At 44.8% G+C, this 19,018-nt stretch overlaps 1 protein-coding gene across 2 annotated transcripts in view; it reads right to left on the bottom strand.

Annotated features, from left to right (window-relative positions):
• Window positions 1-19,018, bottom strand: part of ARHGAP10 (Rho GTPase activating protein 10) — a 2,208,119-nt gene that overhangs the window by 1,003,536 nt on the left and 1,185,565 nt on the right. For both annotated transcript variants that reach the window (XM_069631250.1, XM_069631251.1), the window contains one exon: window positions 13,059-13,101. In XM_069631250.1, coding sequence (XP_069487351.1) covers window positions 13,059-13,101 — 43 coding nt within the window. The remainder of the gene's footprint in view (window positions 1-13,058; window positions 13,102-19,018) is intronic.

Below are 19,018 nucleotides of genomic sequence, written 5' to 3'. Positions count from 1 at the left end.
AAGAGCTTTGTAAAGAGAGAGAGGACTACTTCCAAATCAACTATGACAAAAAGTGACTAGGGGTCGTTAGAGGACCGTGCGCTATGAATAACCACTAAGATAAGAGCTGGATCTGCAGCGTCCACACACTTCCACTGGGCCCCCTAGGAGGTACCAGGACAGTAAAGAGAAGTATCAGTATTGAAGGTGCTTCTGACGCGCTGGTCCTAAGTAATCGCTGCTGTTGAGAAAATTGTTGTAGATGTGGACAAAAGAAAAGCTACTGAAGCATCAAATCTTGCGAGTTAAGTCAAAGTCTTGATAACAAAATCAAAGTAGTGGAGTCTTGGAGTTTGAACCGGTCTTTATCATTAATGTAGAGGTTGAAAGAATCTTGGGAATCAGCCGACACATATTTCGACCCTCAACGGTCGTTATCAAGGCTGAGTAAATAGCAATACATAGGTTAAAGTGCATGAATTAAAGTATAAACATTAGAACATAACAAGAAAACGAAGTATTTATACAATGAGAAACAAAAGGCATAAATAATATCATAAAAAGAACCAACAAAAATATTGTTATAGAACAAAATCATACCATGGTTCAGTAGTGTAGATGATGCAAACAGATTCAAGTAGAGTGGTAAGGAGCCAGAGAAATAAGAAATTAGATAAGAACATGGTATTGGTTGCAGTATCACAGAAATGTATATAACAAACCCATTCGAAAGTGAATATGTTGAATTGGTCCAGGATCACAAATTTCCTTATTGGTCAAGTGTGAAACTTAATATAAGTCACCCATTGTAAATGTGAAAATATAAAAGTGTAAAAGAGAAGAGACCAAAACCGGGTGTTCAAGAAATGACATAGATAACATACCATGTAGTCAGATTCTTCTATTGCAGGATCAAAAAAGGGATGAAATGATGAAAAGGTAGGGGCGTCACCTGAAGAAATAAATACCAATGTTTTAGGATGTATAGAATTGGGTAGACATAATAGGATTGGGAAGGAAGATGAGAACTTACCCTATACGTTAGGTCACAGAACTAATGATGTAGCCTAAGTTGCTATTCGCCTAATATGTCCAAAAACTGCAATAGCCAAAAATAACACACATTTAATGCGTGATAGGCTCGGAGTAAGCTTAAATAAAATTAAAGTGTCCAAATATACTAAGGCTGTGTGATATACTATAGTGAAAGTTTAAGATACATTAGTAATTGTATTGTGTGGAACAGTCTTTAAACCACGTTCAATGTAAGATGTGATAAAAGTTCAGAAAGTATTAGCAATTGTGTTATGTGGACCAATCTTAAACACAAATTCAATGAGTGAATTGCTCAAACTGAGTTAACAATTGTGGTGAAAAATGTGTGTTATTTTTGGCTATTGCAGTTTTTGGACATATTAGGCGAATAGCAACTTTGGGTGACGCCCCTACCTTTTCATCATTTCATCCCTTTTTTGATCCTGCAATAGCAGAATCTGACTACATGGTATGTTATCTATGTCATTTCTTGAACACCCGGCTTTGGTCTCTTCTCTTTTACACTTTTATATTTTCACATTTACAATGGGTGATTTATATTAAGTTTCACACTAGACCAATAAGGAAATTTGTGATCCTGGATCAATTCAACATATTCACTTTCGAATGGGTTTGTTATATACATTTCTGTGATACTGCAACTAATACCATGTTCTTATCTAATTTCTTATTTCTCTGGCTCCTTACCACTCTACTTGAATCTGTTTGCATCATCTACACTACTGAACCATGGTATGATTTTGTTCTATAACAATATTTTTGTTGGTTCTTTTTATGATATTATTTATGCCTTTTGTTTCTCATTGTATAAATACTTCGTTTTCTTGTTATGTTCTAATGTTTATACTTTAATTCATGCACTTTAACCTATGTATTGCTATTTACTCAGCCTTGATAACGACCGTTGAGGGTCGAAATACGTGTCGGCTGATTCCCAAGATTCTTTCAACCTCTACATTAATGATAAAGACCGGTTCAAACTCCAAGACTCCACTACTTTGATTTTGTTATCAAGACTTTGACTTAACTCACAAGATTTGATGCATCAGTAGCTTTTCTTTTGTCCACATCTACAACAATTTTCTCAACAGCAGCGATTACTTAGGACCGGCGCGTCAGAAGCACCTTCAATACTGATACTTTACTTCCAAATCAATAATAATGGGGAGGTGAGCACAAATACTCTATGGGAGGCAGGAAAAGCGGTGTGGAGGGGACATCTCATTAGAGAGGGGGCGAGGAAGAAGAGGGAGTGCAAACTTCTAGAAGACAAGCTGAGGGGGGAAATTGCAGAAATAGAGGGAAGGCTGCATGCACAGGGAACCTACCGAGCAGAACACCTGGGAACTCTTAAAAGGAAACGGGAGGTATTAAAGGCCCTGGGAGCGGAGGATGTAATAAGAAAGTTGAGGTTCCTGAAACAATCCTTCTACGAAAAGGGGGATAAGGCAGACAGAATCCTAGCCTCCAGACTGCGGGCTCAAAGGGCAGACAGGTGGGTCGAAGCAATCCAAACAGAAAAGCGATCCTTGACCCGCGCTCTGCAGGAAATAGCGAGAGAATTCGCAAACTTTTATGAACAGCTGTACACGTCTGAGGGTGACCAGGGAGGGAGGGAGATGAGGAAATACATTGAGGCATCAAGCCTTTGTCGCCTAACGGAATCTGCGCAAGCCTTTCTTGAATCAGATATTACGACGGAGGAAGTCAAGACAGCTATTAAAAGACTCCCACCAGGAGGAGCCCCAGGGGAGGACGGGTTCACTTTTGGATTCTACAAGCAGTTTGCGAACATGCTCGCTCCACAGATGTCCGCTCTATTTAACCACATAAGAGAAACAAGGTATGCCCCGCCGTCGTTCGCCACAGCCCACATAGTAGTGATCCCCAAGGGGCGGGGGGAGATCCCACACATTGTAAATCGTATTGGCCAATATCAATTCTGAACACGGATGCAAAAATATACGCCAGAGTGCTAGCAACCCGATTGGAGAACATCATGCCCCACCTGGTCCACCCGGATCAGGTGGGCTTCATAAAGGATAGGCAGGGTTCAGATGCGATAAGGAAAACTCTAGACATTATGGAGCACACAAGGTCCCTAGAAGGTAATCAAGCCTGCTTAAGCATGGACTCTGAAAAAGCTTTTGACAGAGTAGAATGGGAGTTCCTATGGGCTGTGCTGGGCAACATGAGGTTTGGGGAAACGGTGGTAAGAGGAATCCAAGCCATATACAGAAACCAGAAAGGAAGGGTGGTGGTCAACAACACAGTGTCGAGAGAAATCGCCCTCTTACGGGGAACCAGGCAGGGCTGACCCCTGTCACCGCTCCGATATGCCCTGTCCATGGAACCGCTGGGGAACAATATTAGAGGAGAAAAGACCATTAGAGGAGTCTTTGTGGGAGAGAAGGAATACAAGCTAGTGATGTTTGCGGGTGACATCCTTCTCTACCTGTCAAATCTGCAAACTGATGTCCCAACGGTACTGAATGGGATTCGAAATTTTGGTAAATGGGCTGGGCTAAAAGTAAACCGCGAAAAATCAACCCTTTTCCTCTACAAGGACATAGAACCCCACAATAGAGACATTGCAACTATTGGAGGCATCCCGACATCGCAACAAACCCTGCGATACCTGGGCATCGACATCACAGGATCCACCGAAAAATTGTACAATGATAACATACCTCCACTGGTGATTGAAATAACAAAGGATCTTACCAGGTGGGCGAAAATGACAATATCATGGTTGGGGCGTCTGAACGCCTTAAAAATGGTAGTGCTTCCTAAGTTACTGTATCAATACCAAATGCTTCCCATTGCCATACCAGGGGCCCACTTCACAGAAATAAAGAAAATATTACTCAAATTCCTGTGGCAAGGAAAAAAGCAGAGAATACCATACGCTAGGTTGACCCAGCCCAAGGAAACGGGGGGGACAGGGTTCCCTGATATGTACACGTACTACCGTTCAGCCCAGTTCAGGGCCCTAATCCCCCACCTACGAGGAGACAAGCAGAAACAATGGGTGGCCATTGAAAATCACAAGATGAGGCCGGTATCGTTAGGGGAACGGCTATGGGCCCCAAGGAACGCCTTCCCGAAAAGTGTCAACCATTTTGCAATGGGCTCCCTACTCAAACTGTGGTGGCAGAAGAGTGAGATGAGAGAGCTCACAACATGGCCATCGCCCATGAGCTGCATATGGACCCCGCCGATCCGTGACAGCATAATGGACCCATCACGGTTCCACGACTGGTATGAGGCAGGGCTGGAAAGGGTGGGCCAGTTAGTAAAACCCAAGGGGTGCATTTCAATTCAGGACCTAGAGGCCGGACTAAAAGGGGTCCACTGGATGTGTTCAGATTCCTCCAACTGAAGGGTGCACTGACGGCAAAGAAATGGAAGGACAACCTCATGAGAGAGCTTTCCCCCCTGGAAACTATCCTGAGTGAGTCCTCCCACACGAAGGGACTCATCTCAGGTTTCTACGCGGCTCTCAATGAGATTAAAGGGGACAAGACAGAAACCCTGCGTAAAAGATGGGAGCAAGACCTGGGTCCGATGTCAGATCAATGGTCCACAAAACTTCAATATCGGCCCAATATAAACTTCATGGGATAAAACTTTTGCACAGGTGGCATTTTGACCCTAAGAGGCTCTCGAATTTCGGACAGGGGTGGGGGGTTCAGGTTTGGGTTTGAGCGGTCATGGACCGGTATGTTCTTGGTTTGAAAAATGCTTAATAAAAACAAATGTGAAAAAAAGGACTGGCTTTGCTAGGTTCACTTTCTACAATTTGTATGTATTTAGAACCTATTCCCCTCACACTCCTGAAAAATGCTTAGCACCTGTGTCTTAACTAATGGTTTCACACTTGGGGATTCAGCTTCCGCGAGCCAGGTTGTGTGGTCAGAACTAGATCCCACATTACCATCTCCCTTACTTAATGGGGATATATGTTTAACATGGTGCTCGTCGCTTGTACAAGCCAAAATATTGACACTTTATATAGCTTGATCTACCCCATGCCCCTGATCATTGTTTGCTGAACCACACAAAGGTGCTGGGCAACAGGGGCCAGAAATACGTAACATGCGTTGTTCCACAGGCCCACAAATGTACTGTAGGCAATCATCAGAGGAAACAGGGGCAACAACCTGTTAATTATTCAATACCTCCTCAGCAGCATTCACACTTGCTTTAGATGAAAAAACTCAGTTATCGGGGCGAATGGGCTGCATCCAATTGTCCAAGGGGCCTTGCAATACCACTCGTCTTGCGGAACCATCAGAATACTCATTAGTAACAATATTTTTGCCAGCAATTACATTTCTTCCTTTAGTGATAGTCATTTTGCTTTTCACCACATCAGAGTAGATATTAGAGGGGGCTCTTTTGTTTTGTCACAACAAACGCACAGCTGGAGCCAATCAGCATCTCTTTGTCCTCGGTTTAGTGGGGGGGGGACTTTTTAATCAAAGATTGTTCCATATTTATGGCTTCTATAGCTGGCTCCTCAATTACTGTAGTGACTTTTAACACATCTTTGTGCGGCAACACATATCTAGAAGCCAAGGATTGAGGAATAGACTAAGACCATTCGGCATCAGTGTGGGGTTGGTTAATTGGCATCCCAGCTTTCCACAAGCATGGGGCCACATATGTCTAAATTTGCCCTGGAATTCAAGGGGGAAGGGGTGAATTTGCAATCAGAATTAAATGTTCCTTGTGAATCCATAACTTAACCAAGTATAACACCCACAGCATCTCCCAGGTTAATTTTAATTTCACCATGTGATTCTGCCACTTGCAGAGTAGAAATAGTGCATCCAATTTCGAAGTAATAGTGTCCAGAGCAGAGAACATTCAAACTGATTCACTCCCCCGGGCATGCATGGGGTTTCCCTGTGCCGATTCCTCGTCTTCTACCTCATTTTGAATATAATGTGTATATGTCGGTGTGCCCTTTTCCCCAAATGGTGTACGGTACTGTGTAGCCCGTATCTTGACGTTCTTACAGAGCTTTTGCTTTCTGTTTTTTATATTCATGTTAATATTAATGGTTGCAATAAAAAAAATGAATACAATGAATTTAATACAAATCTTAATAGACCACTTTAAACAGAGTATGAACAATAGCCAATAGACAGATATAAAAAAAAGGCTAAAATACAAATACCAGGTATGCCAAGTGTAGAATTCTGCTCCCGCAGAGAGGCAGGGGAACAAAAGCTGAGGACAGAGCTTAGAATAGGTCGTCACATGTTGTAGTGCTACTTCAGGCAGCACACTCCGGCACAGGCGTGCACAGGGGTACGGCATTGGTAGGGCAGGGGTTCTGCTGCAGAGTAAGCCGTGCTCTAGGCCACGACCACCTCTCCCTAATCCCCCTGCATTCCCCTCACTCAAACACTGATCCGATCCGCTCATTCGCTGCCTCTTTCCACATTCCTTGAGCCGCTTCCAACACTAGAGGAAAGGGCCTAGGGACGTACTCCATGCATCAAACCGCATCACATCTGGCTGCTTCCGACGCAATCTGAAATGCAGAGCTTTTCCTCTGCTTCCTGGATCCAAGAGCGATGGCCTTTAGGTGTGAGAATACCTTCAGGTTTCTCACAACTCCTACGGATTCAACAGAAGATCAAAAGCTGCAGTTATCCTTATCGCAAACGACCATGAATTCTTTTCAGTAACATGTCACAAGTTTAGTTCCAACACTTATCCCTTTTTACTTTCAGGTTGCACAACTTTGTCATAAAACAGAGTTCTCCATGGGGCTCAACAAGGAAAGAGTTTAGGTTTGTACGAGGGGAGGTTTCGACATTTTGAGTCAACTTTACCAAAATAGGTTTCCCTCACTTATGTACAATGTAAATAAGCCTTATTAATAATTGAAAGGGGTCATTTTAGCCACGAAGAAGCATGCCATTAGGCTCATCCAAACCAAACCTAAGTGGGTAGGAGTAGGAAACAAAAACACATTTGGAGCTCTTGATCACATTTCTTGAAAGTAATTGTTGTACTTCCACCATTTTGTTTGGGATCCAGTTACCTAAATGTTTGTATGCGAGTAGTAGGGAGGAGGTGTTTCTCAAATCTAGTTCTGACAATTCCTGGTCCAGCTTCTGAAACGATTACACAATGCCTTTAAAATGTTGTTCACATGTTATTTAAGTCCACGGATGGTGAACAAGAGTTATCCATACTCTTCTCATGTGCTGATGAGGATGTTTGGACAGGAACACCACTCTCCATACATGGTGGACGTGTCTAAAGGTTTAGTCCTTTTGGAAGGATGTTTTAGTTCAGAGTTATATAAAAAAAAAAAATAGGTGAATTATCTTTCCCATGTGGGGTGAGGTCTACAAACAGAGTAACACACTTAGAGGCCCGCCAAATGCATTGGTGTCACTTGTTGGTTGCCACTTGAATTGGTATTGCCCAGTTTTCAAAATCAGCAGAGAATCCTCCAGTTAGTGCTTGGTGGGCTAATATATAGCATGTAGCAACTATGGACAATAATAGAGGCATATTTAAGAATAACCCTGCGTTACCCAGGGTAATCCAGATGTGGAACCCCTTGCTCACTGTGCTTTTAGAGGCACAGCTTCACCTCACTGAGGAGGCCCAATAAGGTGAAAACACAAGTCTGGGGTTGCTGTGGGTACTCTTGTTCAGAGGAGAATTTCCTAGCATTTTGGTGCTGAACTGCCCCAGTGGGTGGGACCAGACTGATATGCAAATGGGTATTTTGCCTATGTAAAAGGTACAGTGAGCTAAAACGTGGTTGCAGACCTTCTTGGGTGGGAAACCTCCCATAGAACAGATTATTTGAACTGTGTTTGTTCTCAATAGAGGGGCTCCCGCAATGTTTTACAATATCTATGAGAGAAAGCCAGCCTTCCAAATGTTAGTATGCTTTCTGGAAATACTGAAAAAATATCTGGCAGTGTGCGGGTACGTGGCTACAGAGCCATGAGATAGGACGTGGTCCTGTGGTGCTCCTGCAGATCCTGGGGGATCCTGATGAAAAAGTATGCACTGCATTGGTTGTGACATGAATGTTTGATGCCATGGATGTATGAATATGCAGGTAACAACGTGCGTGGAGCTTTGCAGTGAATAATAACATGGTTCGCATATTTTGTGCTGGAGAACTGTTCCGGCATCCCGTCGGAGGACAAAGCAAAATGGCGACTAAGAAAGGAATCAGACGGCCCACAAGAAAGAAGAACGAGCGGCATTAACACGGAAAAGATGGAAGTATGCTTCGGCCGGCAGTAATTTCTGAACCGAAAGGAAGCGGACGACAGACAGGCGGTGTTAAACAGAGCGGTAGTGCACAAGAGGCTCGGCAAGCACCATAGAAGTGCCGGCGGATCAGAACGAAAGAAATCTGTGTGACCAGATGGTCCGGGGTGTCACGGCACCCACACTGGAAGGCAACCCAGACACCCCGCCGGACTACTCAGATGAAAATGTATGGTGAGATCAGTACGTGGCAGCCGACGCTCTGTCACAGTTTGCGAATGTTGGCGAGTGTGAGAGAATGGGAGAGATGAAAGGCAGTCGAGCTGAAATGACCCAAAAAGATCAACCGCATTCGGCTACATAACGGAACCCTAGGAGAGGGGCTGAAATAGCTACATTTCATTTTATGAAAGGATACAGTGGCAGTAAAAGAAGACACAGAGCGGGCACACTGTACTAGTGATACTAAGCGATTTGTACAAGCCAGATTTCCATATACGCCGGGACACGGAAAGAGCACTGCACAGTGATGAGAGACAGCTTTATTGAAAAGAGAGCCACACGAAGATGGTCAATAACGCACGCAAATACAGTACAATAACAACATGGTTGCTGTAGCCTTATGAGGAGTGAAAGGATACAAACTATGTGGATGAACGCCACAGAAGTAACCCAGAAGATGAAGGGCAACCTGGCCTAAACAATAAGGGAAGCTGCGACAACACAAGCAGTGAAATGAAGTTAGGCCCCAGCACTAGCCAACTCGGCCCTATGTGTGGAACTGCAAGACTGGAAGTTAGAAGAGTTGACTGACAGGGACAGGTGTGGGCACAGATGGTTGCAGAGGGTTCAGTATGTTGAGGAGAAGAAGCAGGGCGCTTGGTGCATCTAAAAAGCGGCAACCGCATTGACCATGACTGCATGTCCGGCGCTGCATGTGAGGAAGGTACATAGTTCCTGGGACGCGTAGCAACACGAGTCACACCACTACCTGGAGCGCTCCTGTTAGGGAGAATTCTCTCTTTGGGCTGAATTTCGTAACCTAGTGAGTCCCCCAGCAGCTTTGCTAGATTTCTGGAGTTTGTTTTTTTTCCTCCTGCCAAGAGTGAGACTCTTTTTCTCCCACTCTTGGACATGATTAATGGTATTCCTTTGATTGGAAATGTGTTTTATGGGCTATGGTGTCCTTTACTCCATAGGGTCTCATGTGTTTTTCCTATGTGTGTTACACAGCACCCTCCGTGCAGTAACACCGGGGTGTCATAGTGACACCCCACCATAGACTCCATACCCTGGGACTGACTACTGTCTCCCAGGGCGTGTAAAGTCACCATTGGCTTTACTAGTCCCAAATTATTAACAGAAACCAGTACAAACCATCATATTGTGGACGTACTGGTCAGGGCAATTCGGTTGCCCCGGGGTCTGTTAGTCGAGGGGGCACGTCTCCGTCCCCGTTGATCGAGTTTTGGCTGGTGGCAGTGGAAACTACTTTTTATATTCAACTGCAAATATTTTCCTAGGAGATTTTCCCATTGTTCGAGGCTACCAACTTTAATTATTTAATTCTCATAGCCTCGAACACTGTTAGGGAGAATTCTCTGTTTAGGCTGAATTTCCTAACCTAGTGAGTCCCCCAGCAGCTTTGCTGGATTTTTGGGGTTTATTTTTTTCTCCTGCCAAGAGTGAGGCTCTTTTTACCCTCACTCTTGGACATGATTTGAGTGTGTTCCTTTGACTCTAGATGTGTTTAATGGGCTATGGGGTCTTTTACTCCATAGGGCTTCATGTGTTTTTGTGATGTGTGTTACACAGCACCCTCAGTGCAGTAACACAGGGGTGTCATAGTGACCCCCTAGTATAGACTCCATCCCCTGGGACTGACTACTGTCTCCCAGGGCATGTAAAGTCACCATTGACTTTACTAGTCTTGAATTCTGAACAGAACCAGCACAAACCATCATATTGTGGACGTACTGGCTGGGGCAATTCGATTGCCCCGGGGTCTGTTAGTCGAGGGGGCACGTCTCCGCCCCCCTGATCGAGTTTTGGCTGGTGGCAGTGAATACTACTTTTTATATTCAACCGCAAATATTTCTCTATGGGATTTTCCCATTGTTCGAGGCTCCTATCTTTATTTATTTAATTACGATAGCCCCGAACATACCGCCGGTTTATTTATTTATTATTAATTCTCCGGTTGGTATTTTTTGCCAACACTCGGTCCTAAAATGGCATTTGTGTTCTCTTCTGTGACTCCAACCCAAGTCGAGCCCTTTGTTCCACTTTTTTTGGCGGGCTTCTCCACAGAAGCCCTCCAAAGTGGTGCCACTCTGTCTGGGGTACTTAGGAGGGGTGGAGGGGGATTAAGGCACCCTGGACTGAGTTGCCTAGGCAACTCAAGTCACACTCCGTCCTGATTGGCCCAAGTGGGGAGCCGGCCGGCTCACCACTTAGCATGTTTGAGTGACAGCTAGGCTGAGTGAATGGGGGTTTTCTGCATAAAAGCAGGGCTTTGGGGACTGGAACTTCAGAAGTCGCCACAGGACCTAAGAATCCGACGAGGGAGAAGCTGGGCCGACCTGCTAAGACGACACCACCGGTGGAGCCCTGCTGAACCGTCTCACTCTCTCTTCCTTTCACTGGTGGGGATAACCAGTTTCACCGTCTTTTCGCCTTCCCGACGCATCCCGTGGCCGCCTTGCCTGTGCCAAGCACCCCGGCAACCGGAATACCACGTGTTAACACGACCGCGAAATAAAGGGTAATACCTTTAACCGGAAAACTCTGCGGCTGGTTTCTTCCCTGGCAGTGCAACGACCTTCATCTTTCCTCCAAGTCGAGATCTTCTCTTCCCCTGGACGACGCCGAGACTTGCACCCGCTGCCAGGAACAACTGCCATCGCTGGAGGATCCTTCCCGCTTAAGGTACCGTGTTCCGCCTGGCTTCCCTTGCCACCGACTGTATGGGGTAGATTTAGCCCCCGGCTTTCGAACCTGGGTTAGCCTGGGACACCCTGGCTAAACTTTTCTGAGCCTCTCTAAACTCTTTTCAAACTCTCTGCAAGACTTTCAAAGCCTAGTGTAACTGTGTGATCTTGGGCGCATTTGTGCTTTGCTCTCTCTAAGAGTGGGCCCAGCCTATGGACTTTGGCTCACAAGTGACTTTTGCTCTTCTGCCTTGCTAAAAGTGTTCATAAATCTTAGAGTGGTGTATCTTCACATATTTTGCCTTTTCCCTCCCTTTTTCATGAACTTATTGGAGTGCCATCTATAGTTAAGCACTCACCTCTGTCTGCTCAAGAGACGAATACTGCGAAGAACATTCAAGCACTAGTGGGAGCTGACAACGGGGAGGTTGACGAAGGACAGGAGGGGAGGTGGAATTGAGTAGCGTGGTGTAGGCTGGGGTTGGGGAGAAGGGAGTTGGGGGGAGAGTGCAGGGGGGAGTAGCAGGCGGCTAAGAATTTGTGATGTAATGCATTGTAGATGTTTGTTTATGCAAGTCTGTAACTTGTTGTGGTTATAAAGAAGGTAAAAAATAATAATGGTTTAAAAGAAACATATTTGGCTTGGTAACGCAGACTGACATGTCTGTGGAATTGTATTGGAATCTTAAATTTGAAAAATTATCACTGGAGGCAATTTATTTGAATATTGTAATTGAAATGCAGGCAACAATTTCTCTAATTGTTGAATTACTATAAATAGTAATCAGTCGCATTATGTTTACCATTTGGAATGCTTATGGATTCACCTCAATTCCTTTATCAATTTCTGTTACCCTATTGCTGTTATATGCACGTGGATCATGGCTGCCATCAAGGATTTATAATGAAACATCATAATGGCTACTGAAATGTCAAGGGTTCAGACCAAGCGGCTGCCCTACAGATCATATGAACATCCCTGTGAAGGTGTCTGATCCTACCTAAATGTTAACTGCATGAAATTTGATCTTAGGTGAAGGAAGATGCCCCTGCACAGAATTAAGTAGCATGGAATATACTACACAACATGGAGCAGAAGTCACAACCTATAGGTGAGCCAAAATAGGTGATATGGCCTGTCTGAAGGGATATTGAAAATTTCACACAAAGGTATTACTGAGTCAAGATAAGTAATAAAAACATATAAGCGCTGTTCTTTCCAAAGCAATTCATTCAGAAATACATTTTGTTTAATCCTGCAATGGCAAGTAATCACATTTTTAAATGAGCACATACACATTGGGCCTCATTACGAGGAAGGGGTAGAGGGTTAACAGCGCCGGTAGAGCTGTCAGCACTGTTAACCCTCTAACACCTCGTTACGAGGTCTGTTAGCGGGTCCCGCTAAGGACGTCTGGTAAAACCAGGCGTCCTTAGCGGGACCCTCTAGCAGACCAGGATGCTAACAACGGGCCCGTCATTAACGGGCCCGCTGTTAGTATCCCCCATTCCCATTGAGCCCTATGGGGGCTCGAATGGGGATGTACAAGGTCCGGGTCCCAGGAAAGGGAATTACCGGGCCCTCCAAGGTCGGAATGGCCCGGTAATTCCTCATTCCTGGAACCCGGACCCGGAACCCGGTACCCGGTATGGGTAGCCATGGCGCTAAAAGCGGCATGGCTACCTCCATACTCGTAATGAGGCCCGTTGTATTTATTACAAAGCATTGCAGTAATTTATGAAGCACATTGTCTAATCTGTATTTATAGTACATCCAACTCTCTCTCTGTCACTAATATTGAAAGTATAATCAGGACTGTTTGATGTACTTACCTCCTTCTGGTGCTGTTTTTGCGATGTTTAAGTTGAGGAATGGCTAAAATAAAGGATGAAGAATGAAGTTACAAAAAATAAAAATAGCAGCAAAATAATGGACAGAAAAAGCAGAAAGCACAATTGGCAACTATGTTGCATGTTGTGAAAACCACTGGAGACTTGGACATAAATAGATAAAAAAACACAGCAGGATAGATATTAGCCTGACTTTTAGCATTGTTGATTTTATTAGCAATTACATATATTCCAATGCTGATTATTATTAAAAACACCATGTTTTTAATTTTATGTTTACAAATATTTTTTAAGGGATGTCAATTCCATGTGGGTGCCTTCCAGTGAGAGAGTTAAAAACACTACGGCTCGGGTGACTTCTCAAATTACTTGGGAAGCCATACAACCACAGCTATGGATGCTAATATTTTGAATTCATATCCTATGTTTCTAGTCCTTGTCATCAGCATTTACTTGAGCTAGCACCATTAACCGGTCCGAAGTGTGTGGGGAGAAAGCAGAACGGGGAAGTAAACACATGTAGCCATGCTTTGTTTTATCTACATACCCTCAAACTGTCTTTATTCATTAGGACTATTACAAGCTCATCTTTGGTCTTAACATTTAAGCTTTTAACACATTAATAACATTTTTCAAAAGCTTCTTGTACTCATCGTTTTCTCGGTAGCATATGACGTACATTACTTACCATTATCGACGTGTAGTGTACCCATTATCCCTCGCGTGTGAAGGTTCCCCCGGTTGTTTTTGTTCTGCCTTGAGGGAGACTGAAGAGAAAGCGTGAGTAAGCACAGAAGGATAGGAAAGGTGTAAGGTGTCCATGTTCCTTCAAATCCAAGCAGGGAGGAAGCGTGGGCGCATGTGAATCTAAGCAGACACAAGCACCAGAAATATAATTACAGTAAGTAATGTATGTCCTCTGATTCTTGTCAATTTTCTTAGAATCACTTGCTGTGCATAGACTAGCGAACAGTACTAGGAGTTGCTGGTGGGATGTTTGAAGGGACAGTGGCAAAAAGAGGTCTTAACACCGCCTGTCCCACCTGAGATTCAGTCGTGAAATCTGTATCCAAGCAGTAATGTTGTGTACAGGTGTGAATAGAACTCCAGGTAGCTGCTTTGCAAATAGCATCTAGAGGAATATTGGTAATGAAAGTTATAGTAGCTCCTGTGCCTCGAGTAAAAGGTGCTCTAGGCGTAAAAGGTAAAACTCACTTTGAAAGAGAGCAACACATCTGGATACATTTAACAATCCATTCAGAGATTACCAATTTAAGAGACATGATCCCCTTCTGTACCAGTAGCAATGGAAACAAAGAATTGATCGGTCTTCCCAAGTGGTTTTGTCTTATTGAGGTAGTACATCATTGCGCTCCTAATAACTAGCATATGGAGGCTTCTTTCAACTGAATTAGTAGGATTTTGAAAGAAAGATGGAAGTTCTATGGATTGGTATACATGGAACATGGAGATGAATTTAGGTGCAAAGTATGGATGTGTGCGCAAAACCACTGTGTCCTTATGAATGGTTACATATGGGTCTTGAACTGTGAGAGCCTGCAGTTCACTTACCCTCCTAATAGAAGTAATAGCCACCAGAAAAGAAGTCTTAAAAGGTGAGAACCCTAAGACTAGCTTTGAGCATTGGTTCTAAAGGAGGGCCTATAACTTTAGCAAGGACGACATTCAAGTCCCACCTGGGAGTTGGATTACAAATAGGGGGGTGAAGTCTCTTTATCACTTCCATAAAAGCCTTGATTACAGGGGCTTTACACCATGAAACTTTGCATTGAAAGGTGGTGTAAGAAGAGAGGGCAGCAGAGTGGACTTTTAGTGAGTTAAAAACTAGTTCTGAGTCCAGAAGGTAAGTTAGGTAAAGGACTATGTGTGGGCGAACAGTCAATAGGGTTGACGTTACGAGTACCACACCAAATGACAACATTTATTGAAATAACAATGGGCCTCATTACGGTTCCGGTGGTAACCCTGCTGGTGCTACCGGTGGGTTGCAGCCAGACCCTTAAATATTTACCGGTGCCTGACTTCCCGGTACCACCGGGAGATTACAGCCCCGGCGTCCCGATAAGTCAAGGCGCCGGTAAAATATAAATCCCCATTCCAAAAGAGTACCAAAAGAATCTATGGGAGTGGGGACAAAGAAGCACCGGCAGCGTTGCTAACGGTATCGGTGCTTCCGTTAACAGTCTGCCTACCGTGGCAACTGTGCCCGGCAGGGTCAGACCTCTCTGGCACGGCAGTTTCGGCAGGCAGACTTAATATGCCGGTCCGGAAACAACGGTGCCGGTAAGCTTACCGGCACCCTTGTTTCCGGACCGGCAGGGTCCTAATGAGGCCCATGTCTGGTATTTGGTTTACATGCATCTCTAAGAATGTCCATACATCTTTGAGGCAGCTGAAGATGCCCAAACTCTATGACCTCAGGAGCCAAGCTGCTAAATTGAGAGTTTGAGGGCATGGGTGCAGTGCTGTCCCTTGATCTTCGGATAGCATGTTGTAGGGTCAAGGCAGTTTCACTGGAAAGCAAAGTGACATCTTCATGAGATGCAAGAACCATGGATGACGAGCCCACATTGGTACTATTAGGATCAGTGTAACTTGTTTGTGGTCATCATGTGAATTATCGTGTTGAGGAGAGGAGTTGGGGGAATGGGGAGGGGAGCGTAAGCAAATCTTCCAGACCATCTGATCCAGAGACCGTTCCCCTTGGACATTTTCTGGGGATACCTGGAGGCGTAGTATGGGTATTGTGAATTCTCCAGTGTTGTAAACAGCTCGATGTCTGGATGCACACATTCTGCAAAGACGTTTTGCAAAATGTGTTAGTGTAAACGCCAAATGTTTTATACAGGTATTTAAACGTTTCTGCTGATCACAGATGCAAGAAGATGGTGTCCCCCTGGAACATGTGACAGGAGGAACATTGTGCTTGAGTGCCCACTTCCAAATGCTTTGGGCCAGTTTGGATAGCCGTTGAGAATGAGCCCCTGCCTGCTTGTTCATATAAAACACTGCTGTGCTGCCATCTGTCAGGACTAAAATGGTTTTCCCCTGAAGCTGTAGTTGGAAAACCGTTAGAGCTTTGAACACTTCTAGAAGTTCTAACAGGTTGATATGTTTGTTTATTTATTTATTTATTGCTTGCTTGCTTGCTTGCTTGCTAGGCGCTTATACAATAAGGATATACTGTTTCAAAGCGCCCACAGGTAGGGAGGGAGCGAAGGTGGGAAATACAATGAAATTACAATATTTAAGGGTAGCGAGGGAAAGTGGGACAGGGACGAACCAAGTATGCATTGTGAATATTCAGAACGTGCAAGTGCAGAAGGAAGAGGGGCAAGTGCTGAGGAGTCCGAGCTTGTGTGTGAGCCAGTGATAAGAATGTTGAGTGTTACACGGACTGGCCGCGGGAGGTGTAAGTGCGAAACCTCCAAAGCGGAGGGCGTGCAGATGCAAGTGCTGTAGATAGACGGGAGCTGGACAGAATTGGTGTGGGAGGTCAGGGTCCTGAGGATGCATATGGGCCCAGGACACTGATTCAGCAACTGTGGGATTAGCAAAGGACCCAAGAAGGGAAGGAGGAGGAAAAGAGGAAAGTCTTAAAGAGCTTCTAGAATTTGAGGAGATCCTGCTCAAGGCGCAGTGGCTGGGGAAGGCTGTTCGAAATGTAGGGAGCCCACAGAGGAGAGTGAACGACCCCCTGCCCTCTGTTTGGTAAAATGCTTTACGTGCAAAGAGTTCGTGTCAGAGGAACATATTGGTCTAGAGGGAGAGTATTTAGTGAGATAAAGTTGAAGATAATTTGGTCCCCGGGCCCGACAGTCCTGTGGATGATGCAGAGGGATTTGAATTTTATCCGTGCAGCAACCAGGAGCCAGTGAAGACTTTTTAGTGCAAGAGAGATGTGGTCCCTGGGCTTAAGGCCAAGGATATGTCTCACTGCCCTATTCTGGATTAGCTGGAGGGGTTGCAAGTGGAAGATGGTAGATTCAGAAGGAGGCTGGTGCAGTAGGCAAGCATAGAGAGAACCAGGGCTTGAGTCACATTGAGCCTCTGAGGGGAAAGTGAGAAGGGGTAATAAATAGGGCGGTAGCTGGCAAGGCAGGTGGGTCAGAGGATGTTTTTTTCAGGAGTGTGTGAAAATATGTTTTAGTTTAAGTGTTCTATAGGTATGCATATTGGCCTAAGCACATTTACATTGCCCTACGAACCTACTGCCACCCTAATGGTGGCCACACTGCCATTTTGTTTTTTCGCCATCTTGGATGCAATGTTCAGTTCAGATCCTTGCTCATTTTGCCTTTCTCACTCTGAACGCGGTGGAAGACCGTGGCATGAGCCTTCTGTTAATTGCCAGGCAGGAATGCACATTTTGCTGAGCGATTTGTTTGTCTTACACTGTAGAACCTTGAAGTCTCTGCAGAAGCATTGCTAATCTATGAGTTAGGTGCCCGCCTGTCTCAACTTTGTTTTCTCCATTGAACCATCAATTGTAATAACGTGCAGCTGCTATGTGCTCCTCTAGAGAAAACCCTATTCCCAGGCTTTAGAGCAGACTGACCTTATGCTCCAGGAGCAATACAGACAAGGTGTACAGCAAATGTTACCTTGTACCAGGGAACACAATGTGCCCCCACGCACTGTGTTGCCCTGTTCCCAGATAGTAAATTGTCAAAAGGAGGATGACAGAAAATGCAAACTCGGTGCTTTAGTAACATTACCTATGTGGAAAGGTTGTGAACCCTATCACATAAGGGGGCTGGTCAAGTGTTTCAAATGTGATTCTGTTTAGTATATATGTATGTGACTTTGGTTGTTCAGGGCTCTCCCCGGCTACAGTGTCTGTATACACGCATCGTGGGGCGCCGAGACCCCAGTCCGGGCTGTAATAAATGATATTGTAGAACCTCGTGACTGACTATTTCCATTCTTCGTAGTAAGCCTCATTTTGTGGTCTTTTAGATGGCGCCTAAATAGAGACCCTCCCGTTGATACGCCATTTGTGTTGGACAAAGACAAGGCTGTCGGATCGAGATCATGGAGTAAAAGGGGCCTCTGCACAAGAGACGTGTTTTCTTGCAGACTGCTAAACCTGATCTCTGGCCGATCGCAGCGTCAACGGGACCTCACTGCGAGGGTTCCGGAATCGAGGCTGGTTCTGTCCACTTGGAGAAATTGTCAGCCACGACGATTGTCCATTGGACATGTTTGGAAATCAGGTGAGCATGTTTCAGTAAGGAAACGGCCTGGTACTTTGATTTGATTGGTAGTATTATATTTGCATGTAAATATTGTTGATCAGTTAAGACTGTGATTCTAGTATGCCTGGTAACTTGTCATCCTGTTTTGCAATGTTTTGTTGCAGAGGAAGACAATCTAAGAATTTGAAACAGTCAACCTGCACCACCCGCGGGGCCGGCAGCGTATGACATGTATATTTCGTATGGCCTAGGCGCAATTGTATTTAATGATGTTTGGCATCGACAAACCAGACATGCTCCGGACCTTCAGTGGCTAGTTCTGGGTTGTTTTGCGTTGGCTAGAATAGAATATTTGGAATCTGTATTGTTGCGTAAGAAAGCTAGACCAGCTGCGTTTGACGCTGTTAGAGATTGGACGAAGGAAGCGAATAAGCGACTCAGAAGTAGAGAAAAGCATGCACGTAGACATATGACAAATGCTGAGAAGGCTTTAGTACACGATCAGCAGAAACAGAGTGAGGCCATTAGGAGCATGGATAGGGCCTTCCAATTAGATGTGCAGAAAATATATCCATAACAAGATTTGCATGCATCAGGTGAGTTGTTGAATAATTGACCGAATGAGCAGAGATCTGATTCAGGAGCCGATTCAACCGCACCGCCTCCTTATGTACGTCCCCCCACCTCTGTACCTGGTCCAATTCTAACTGCTGCTGCAACACC

Source organism: Ambystoma mexicanum, chromosome 6q (assembly GCF_040938575.1).
Source record: "Ambystoma mexicanum isolate Mex_15411 chromosome 6q, UKY_AmexF1_1, whole genome shotgun sequence".
Lineage (NCBI taxonomy): Eukaryota > Metazoa > Chordata > Amphibia > Caudata > Ambystomatidae > Ambystoma > Ambystoma mexicanum.
The sequence above is the reverse complement of the archived record's forward strand: the minus strand, read 5'-3'. Positions and strand labels throughout refer to the sequence as shown.